At 37.7% G+C, this 9,456-nt stretch overlaps 1 protein-coding gene across 1 annotated transcript in view; it reads left to right on the top strand.

Moving 5' to 3' along the window:
- The window catches only part of ERO1B (endoplasmic reticulum oxidoreductase 1 beta), a 70,122-nt gene that overhangs the window by 40,936 nt on the left and 19,730 nt on the right, over positions 1 to 9,456 (top strand). The window contains exons 7-10 of the mRNA XM_017526597.2: positions 4,116 to 4,236; positions 4,681 to 4,727; positions 6,764 to 6,775; positions 9,375 to 9,401. Of these exons, the coding sequence (XP_017382086.1) occupies positions 4,116 to 4,236; positions 4,681 to 4,727; positions 6,764 to 6,775; positions 9,375 to 9,401 (207 nt within the window). The remainder of the gene's footprint in view (positions 1 to 4,115; positions 4,237 to 4,680; positions 4,728 to 6,763; positions 6,776 to 9,374; positions 9,402 to 9,456) is intronic.

The raw sequence follows: 9,456 nt of genomic DNA, 5'->3' as shown, positions 1-9,456 counted from the left end.
AGATTGGGCACATGAGCTGTAGTTTGCAAACTTCTTGCTTGTATTGGTTAGCAAAACCCACCCTTTTCATGATTTGAAAAAGTGTTACAAGATTTTTTTTAAACTATTGATTGAACTAAGGGAGCAAACATTAAGAACATTGAAAATGTAAGTTTTTCTTAAAGTAGTTATAAAAACTGATATAATTGAGCTGTGTGTTGTGGTGAGCACCTAGAGTCCCAGCTATTTGGGAGGCTGAGGCAGGAGGCTTGCTTGAGCTGAGGAGTTCAAGTCCAGCCTGGGCAACATAGTAAGACCACATTAAAAAAAAAAAAAAATGAAAAACCAGATATAGTTGATTTTTCTCTTGTGATTTTTTTTTAGCTCCCTTAAAGTATATTTTATTTCATTTTATTTATTTATTTTTTTGAGATGGAGTCTCGCTCTGTCACCCAGGCTAGAGTGTGGTGGCGAAATCTCAACTCACTGCAACCTCTGCCTCCCAGGTTCAAGTGATTCTCCTGCCTCAGCCTCCTGAGTAGCTGGGATTACAGGCCCATGCCACTACACCTGGCTAATTTTTTGTAGTTTTAGTAGAGATAGGGTTTCACCATGTTAGCCAGGGTGGTCTCGATCTCCTGGTCTTGTGATCCACCCGCCTTGGCCTCCCAAAGTGCTGGGATTACAGGCATGAGCCACCACGGCCGGCTTAAAGTATATTTTATATCATCATGGTTTAATATCTGAATCATGATTTTTCTTTATTGGTTATTTAGTTTTGTTAAGTGAAGAGGTTGCACATTTGTAGGGGACTCTATACACTTATAGTCTTAAATGTACACACACAAATTTATAAATATGTACATAGATATATATGCATCAGAGAAGATAATGTTACATTTAATTGTGAAGCTTATATATAATTCAGTTTTGCAGATGAATTTATTCAGGAGCAGCTTATGAAAATTAAAACTATACAACTTAAAAATTAAATACTGAATTTTAAGATTTTTTATTTCTTTACTGAAAGCCATACTTTCTTTTTTTAAAGACAGGGTCTTGCTGTGTTGCCCAGGCTGGAGTGCAGTGGTGCCATCATAGTTGACAAGCCTCCAACTCCTGGGCTCAAGCAGTTCTCCCACTTCATCCTCGCAAGTAACTGGGACTAGTGCATATCAAAAGCCATACTTACATTTCATAATTTGACTGGGCACAGTGGCTCACACTTGTAATCCCAGCACTTTGGGAGGCTGAGGCGGGTGGATCACTTAAGGCCAGGAGTTTGACACCAGCCTGGCCAACATGGTGAAACCCCATCTTTACCAAAAAATACAAAAATTAGCCAGGCATGGTGGCAGGCACCTGTAATCCCAGCTGCTCAGGAGGCTAGGCATTAGAATCACTTGAACCTGGGAGGCGGAGGTTGCAGTGAGCCAAGGTGGCACCACTGCACTCCAGTCTGGGCAACAAAGTGAAACTTTGAAAAAATATACACGTATATGTTATACATGCGATACACACATTTCATACACATGTAACATGCATGTTATACACATATAACATGTGCATGTTGTGCACATTTAACATACAATACACGTGTGTGTCATGGGTGCAATACATACACATTACACATATGACATGTATGGCACACTGGGTCTGCAGCCAGAATTTAATGGTGACATTTGTGCAGTGTCATGTGCCATGTCTGGCATGTATGACATGTATGTGCCATGTATGTGTATGTGCTGTTGTGTCATATATGGGGACATGTAGGTTTCACATGGCACATGACACACATGACGTGCGTGTCGTTTGTTTCATGTCATGTATGACATAGATGTGCCATGTATAACGTGGCCTGCGTGGTCATGTATGACATGTATTGAGTCATGTCGTGTATGGCCTGTCATGCATTACACGTGTGTCTTGTAAGTGCCATGCATTACAAGTACGTGTTGTGTCGTGTGTTGTCATATATGGCGTGTGTCATGCATGTTACGTGACACGTATGTGCACATACATGACAGGTGTTGCACGCATGACATGTGTGACATACATGTCATGTATGTGTCATGTACATACTGTATGTGCTGTGTGCGTGTCGTGTCATGTATGTGTAGTACGTGCCATACATGTGTACATGTTACATGTGTCATGTGCATGACGTGTGTCGTGTGTGCCATACATGTCATAGATGTACATGTAATACGTTTAATACTTTTTTTCCCATAATTTGAATGTTTTAAATTAAGATTTTAAAAATTATTGTTTTTGAGTTCTGAGTCAATCTGTGTTCTTGGACAGTTTTTTCTATCCATCTGTAAATTGTTTTCTTTGCCTTATTTTTTATAGTGGAACATCTATATAGATTTAGAGCTAGAAATAGAGCCAGTATTCTTACAGCCTGCAAAATCATGTTTCCACTAAATTATATGTAATCCGTTTAATATACTAAATTGTTAATTATCATTGTATTCTTCCTACTTCATGAAAGTGCCAGGCGGGTGGATCACCTGAGGAGGTGGATCACCTGAGGTCAGGAGTTCAAGACCAGCCTGGCCAACATGGTGAAATCTCGTCTCTACTAAAAATACAAAACATCAGCTGGGCATGGTGGTGGGTGCCTGTAATTCCAGCTACTTGGAAAGCTGAGCCAGGATAATTGCTTGAACCCGGGAGATGGAGGTTGCAGTAAGCTGAGATGTGAGCCTTTACACTCCAGCCTGGGCGACAGAGCAAGACTCTGTCTCAAAAACAAAAAGTGCCAGGTGATTCTTGGAAGTTACGGATCAAGATGCTGTTTTGCTCTTATGATCATGGATAATCCCAGTCTGTGGTCATTGACTGTCCAGGGAATATTGTTTACTGACAGGAAAATATATTATCAGTTAATGGAAGGACACTTAATGACCATATTTGATCCCTGTTTTAAACCAGCTGCCTATGTACTATTGTTTATACTCATGACAACAAAAGGTTAGTAAGCACATAAAGGAATATATCTGTGCCATCGTATATAACACTTGAGCTTATATGTATTATGAGCATACATGTGTGAGGCACGGTCTTTTTTTTTTTAGGTGTGAAAAGTATATGTTTTCCATTTCTATTCAGAATGTGAGCCTCAGTAATTAAGATTATTTTTAAAACCTTTTGTATTCTTCAAAGATCTCAATTAAAATGTCCAAATAGGGCCAGCCGTGGTGGCTTATGCCTGTAATCCAGCACTTTGGAAGGCTGAGGCGGGCAGATCACAAGATTGGGCGTTCGAGACTAGCCTAGCCAACATAATGAAACCCTGCCTCTACTAAAATATAAAAATTAGCTGGGCTTGTTGGAGCATGCTTGTAGTTCCAGCTACTCGGTGGTGAGCCTAGATTGTGCTACTGCACTCCAGCCTGGGCGACAGAGCAAGACTGTGTCTCAAAAAATCCAAACAGTGGAGATCTGGTAAATACTCATTTGGGTTTCCATATGGAAAATGGTTATTTAATTTTAAATATTTCAACAAGTTTTTGAAAGTTGTGCCTACTATGTTTTAGTTTGAGAGCGGAAAAAGCACTTCAATACCTTAACATCAGTAAAAATACTAATATATAATTTTTTAAAACTAGAGCATTGGTATAGCTTTATGAGTAATCAGATTTGGATCACAAAGTTATGGAGCCATGTACTTCGTAAGTCTCAGCAGAGAGTAGCAAGGAAATCTCCATTTCTAATACAATATGTGTTACAAAATGTTACTAAGCGTGTGGTTAGGTAGGTATATTCTTAGGGAAGAAATCATATGAAATATTAAAGCAGATTATGATTTTGTTTGGTCTTTTCAATCCTGGGTGGTTAAAACTTAAATGGTTCACATCTCTAATAACATGAAGGGGATGTTACTTAAAAGAGCACTTGAGTATCCAAGGGAAATGGAAGAGCCGTTTTTTCTTAAGGAATTTGTCCAAGTCATTACAAATCTTGAGTCAAATACAGTCACAAGTATACTAACCAGTATATCATTTAAGTTGGAGATTACTTGAAAAGCATGGTATTTCTCTTACCTTTGGGTAGTCTGGTTTGCTTTGTACTGTTAAATTTTAAATAAATGGTGAAATATAGATGGTTTTTATGAATTGTTTGTTGTTCAGATGAGAGATCTCCAGCTGCTCAGTATGTAGACCTATTGCTGAATCCAGAGCGTTACACTGGCTATAAAGGGACCTCTGCATGGAGAGTGTGGAACAGCATCTATGAAGAGAACTGTTTCAAGTAACTGGAAGGGATGGGGGAAGAAGGAATGACTGATAGGGTGGGGAGATGCCAGGTGTGGTGGCTCACGCCTGTACTCCCAGCACTTTGGGAGGCCAAGGCAGGTGGATCGCCTGAGGTCAGGAGTTAAAAACCAGCCTGGCCAACATGGTGAAACCCCTTCTCTACTAAAAATACAAAAAAATTAGCTGGGCATAGTGGCAGGTGACTGTAATCCCAGCCACTTGGGAGGCTGAAGCGGGAGAATCACTTGAACCCGGGAGGAGGACGTTATAGTGAGCGGAGATCATGCCATTGTACTCCAACCTGGGGGACTGAGCAAAACTACGTCTCAAAAAACAAAATGAGAGGGTGCGGAGAGTAGTATTTGTTTCTGTTGGAATAAAATTATATACTACAATAGTCAAACCATTTTACATTTGGGTATTATGCTTTCTTTTTCAGGCCTCGATCTGTTTATCGTCCTTTAAATCCTCTGGCACCTAGCCGTGGTAGGTTTTTCATATGTACATTTTCATGCTTTTCATTGTTTATATAATGTCTTTGTAACTAAACTTTATATTGAAAAAAACTTTCAATTTTATATTTTGGTTAGTTTGAATGATGAACAAAAAGTATAAGGTTAGTTCATAGTCAGGTCTCAAGATTTCTAGGCATGTTTTACATAATTACTCTTACTGAGTGTGTGTATGTGCCAGACTCTAAACTAGGAAGTTTATGTAAAATAATTAGAATACGTAAGTAATCAATATATGTCAGATTTCCTGGGGACCTCTTAAAAATCTCAGGCCCTACTCTATTCCAGTTAAGTCAGAATCCTTGGAATGAGAACTGCAGGCGTTGGTATTTTTTTAAACTCTCCAGATGGTTCTACTGTGCAACCAAGTTTGACAACCGATGTTTCATAACAGTGCTTCTAGACTTCAGGGTGCATACAGGTCACCTGGGAGCCTTGTAGACATACAGGTTCTGATTCTGTAGATCTTGGGTGAGGCCCAAGAGTCTAGCAAGCTCCCAGGTGCTGATTCATATGCCACACTCAGTAGGAAAAACGTACAACAATTTTAGAAGTGTATTACTTTATAATAAGGCATAAAGTAACCAGTTTCCACATGGGACTGGTGAACACATGAAATTGGCAAGTGTGAAACTGAATTTTAGATTTTATTTAATCTTAGTTTATTTAGATGTAAAAACCATATTGCCGTTAAACAGAGCCTTATTGTTTTGGTAAGACTGCTATACCTTTGCATCATGTAACATATTTTTGTTGTGGTGTGTGTATGTATACTTTTGACTTTTAAAAGTGTGTCTTTTGGAAACATTTTAAATTAACACTTGTGGCTGGCGTTTTGTTTCAATGGAACAGCATTACTGTTATCAGTGGGGTACATCCTCATTCTATTCTCAATGAAGAACCACACCGTGGGAGCAACCCTGTGATTGATCTGCCATTCCAATTAGACCAAGAGTGTTTTAAGAAGTTTAATTTCCTGGTCTAAATTGATATCTTTAGACCTTTCTGAGAGCCAAATGGACTTGGAAGGGTTTGCTCACTCTGTCACAATGTGGCAAATACTCTTTTTCCCCAAATTCATATTGAAACTGCCTGGAGGAGGAAGTTGGCCATGTTAAAAGGCATGCCTGGCGTGTTATTCTTTGTCTCTTTTACTACTTTTGCCTCACAGCTGAAATCTTTTTTCAGAACCCAGTGACGCGCAGAGCTGTTGTGGTAGCCCTAGAGCCCAACCTCTGGACTCTTCCGCACCTCCAGGCCTCCCTGAAGTAGCACCCTGCCAAGGGTTTCACTGATTACAGTTTGGGATCTACTCTTAATAAGGCATATCCATGCTGAGGAGCAGTAATTTAAAAGGGAAAAATATTCCAGGATGGAAACAGTCACGTTCAGAGAGGATTGTGTACATAATGATTAAAGGAGCCACTTTATATATATATTAATTAATTACTGAAAATAGTGGTCTTTATGACTATATTTAGTTGGTTTCTGATATTTTATTGTATTAAAAAATAAGCAAATCTTTTTTTTCCTCCTTCTTTGAGACAGAGTTTTGCTCTTGTTGCCCAGGCTGGAGTGCAATGGCTCGATCTTTGTTCCCTACAACCTCCGCCTCTTGGGTTCAAGTGATTCTCCTGCCTCAGCCTCCCAAGTAGCTGGGATTACAGGTGTGTGCCACCATGCCCAGCTAATTTTTGTATTTTTAGTAGAGACAGGGATTCACCATATTGGCCAGGCTGGTCTCAAACTCCTGACCTTAGGCGATCCACCCGCTTCAGCCTCCTAAAGTGCTGGGATTACAGGCATGAGCCACTGCGCCTGTTCAAAATGTGCAAATGTTATACTCTTTGGCCTATATTCTAATTAAGAGGACTCATTCGCAGGATGTCTACTCACTGACCAAGGTTTGTGATATAATTAATAGTTTAACAGTTGTAGTCTCAAAAAAATAGTAGTGGGATCTGAGCTATGTAAGACATTTTCTGAAATCTTTTTTATTTTCTCTTTTAGGTGAAGATGATGGTGAGCAAAACTCATGTTTGTGTTTGCTTCAAGTGTGGAGGAAATATTTTTTAACAAATAGAATTTGATTTTTCCTTTACATAAAAGGAAAGTATTTCTATTTTCAAAAGAAAGTATTTCTATTTTTTAAGAAAATAGCTACTAATGAATGGTAACAAAAAAAAAGATTATATATATCTATGTATATGTATATAGAAAGTTATCCTGTGTTTCCAAAAAAAAAAAAAATATTACCTAAATGCTTAGTTTATAAATCAGATTCATATTCCAAGTTCCCCATTTTCTGGTTATTATTTAATTTACTTGAATATGTTCTGAGGAAATGGGAAGAAGTTAAGGTAGTTTTACCAGATCATTTGTTTTGTGACCTCTTTATTTTCTTACTGACTTTGAAATTTCTAATCTCAGTTATCAATATAATAATCTGATGATGAACCATTTATCAACAATTGATTACTGAATGAATGTTGGTTAAAAGATACCCCCAAAATAGCCATTTCTCTGTATGAGCTGAGGATGTATAGGATAGTAGGAAAGATAAGCACTGTACATAAACAGTGGTAATGAGGTGAAGAAATACTCCACACATGGTATAAACGGTAGGTAATAATAGAGCTCCTTAGAGGAGAAACAGATCGTATCTCACAGGAGTGATACGGTAAAGCTTACTGGAGGAGGTAGTGTTTGAGATGAATTTTGAATAATGGGAAAGATTTAGATCAATAGAATTGGACAGTACGTGTTGGAGGAAACAGCATGAATAGCTAGGAGTTGAGAAAGAGAAAGGCATGTTTAGGGAGACAGTAAAGAGACCCTTTTAGTGGTAGGTAAGACTATATGGTGGTAATTTAAATTTAGCAAGATTGATAGAGGCCATGTTTTTTAGTACATTGGGTACTAGGCTTTTCCTGTTGGCACTTGAGGTTTTTTTGAATCACAAGTGATACAGTGATAAATGATCCTTAGTATATGTTGAATGAATTAATCTGTTAGATGTTTTCATTATTGTGTACAGTATGAAGCCTCTCAGTAGGCAAAGTAATTCCCCACCATCTAATTTATCCCTTAGACGGCTTACTCGACTCATCTGTGTGTTCGGTTTTTCTATAATTTCTATCATTCTCAATTTTAAAAAACAAGGATAGGTAAGTCAGGAAGTGCATTAACAATTTTGATTCTTACTGACCACTCCCCCTACCCCCACCTCAGAAGAAGGATGTAGGGCCAGGAATGGTTCTTTTTTTAAGTTAACAAATAAAAATTACATATTTGTATCATGTTTAACATGATGTATTGAAATATTTATACATTGTGGAATGGCTATATTGAGCTAATTTGTTCACGTCATTTTATTTGCCGAAAACACTTAAAATCTCAGCAGTTTTCAAGAATCCAGTATGTTGTAATTATAGTCACCATGCTCTACAACGGATCTCTTGAACTACTTTTCTTTAACTGATATTTTGTATCCCTTGACCTGCATCTCTCCAACCCCAGGAATAGTTCTTACAGCATTAGTAAACAGATTAGTCAAGCCCTTCTCTATTCTATTAATATTAACTTTCCTGAAAAATTACATTGAAAATTAAGGAATTTTTTTAGCTGTCCCTTAAAACTTATTCATCTTAGAAAATTGAGGAAATATACTTAGTTTTATTGGATTAGGGAAAATGGAATAATCAATAGTTGGATGTTTATATTAATTATAAATTCACTATTTTTCAAATATTTAAAAAGCACTATGGTTGTTAGGAAAAGCACATTTGAGATTGTTAAAAATGTTTGCCCCCATGTTTTCAGATGCTTAAACCTTCAATGAATAAGATGCTTAAACCTTCAAAAAAATAAGATCTATATGCCTTTTTTTTTTTTTTTTTTTTTTTTTTTTATAAAGAGGCAGGATCATGCTATGTTGCCCAGCTTGGATCTGAACTCCGGGCTCAAGTTGTCCTTCTCCCTCAACCCTCTGAGTTAGCTGGGACTACAAGTCCAAGCCACTGTGCCCAACTCGTAATATTTTGACTGAAATGTTTTCTTAAAAAATTTAATAGTCAAAATATCATTTGTAAAAACACTCTTCAAGTTACTTAAATTATTTGTAGGATTTATTTCCTAGAACCATATGCCTATTTTTTTAAATTTTACTTGAAGCAGTAGACAGTTTAGAGAGATTACTTAATCTCTCATACATTTCTCTTTGTTGTTGTTGTTTTTTGTTTTGTTTTGTTTTTGAGACGGTCTCACTTTGTCACCCAGGCTAGAGGGCAGTGATATGATCTTGGCTCACTGCAACCTCAGCCTCCTGGGTTCAAGCACTTCTGTCTCAGCCTCCCACGTAGCTGGAATTACAGACCTGAGCCACTATACCTGGCTAATTTTTTGTATTTTTAGTAGAGATGGGGTTTCGCCAAGTTGGCCGGATGGTCTTGAACTCCTGGCTTTATGTGATCTACCTGCCTCGGTCTCCCAAAGTGTTAGGATTGCAGGCATGAGCCACCATGCCCTGCAGAAATATTTTATAAACCTAAATTATTCTAGTTTACAAATGGCCATATAATATTTTAATCCAATTTTGTCTCTCTCTCTTTCTCTCTCTCAGGGGAGTCATTCTACACATGGCTAGAAGGTAAACATTCTGTTCTAAACTGGATTTTTGTAAAAAGAAAAATACCGATTTATTT

Source organism: Cebus imitator, unplaced genomic scaffold, assembly GCF_001604975.1.
Source record: "Cebus imitator isolate Cc_AM_T3 unplaced genomic scaffold, Cebus_imitator-1.0 Scaffold42, whole genome shotgun sequence".
Classification (NCBI taxonomy): Eukaryota; Metazoa; Chordata; class Mammalia; order Primates; family Cebidae; genus Cebus; species Cebus imitator.
This window is presented reverse-complemented; position numbering and strand designations above follow the sequence as displayed.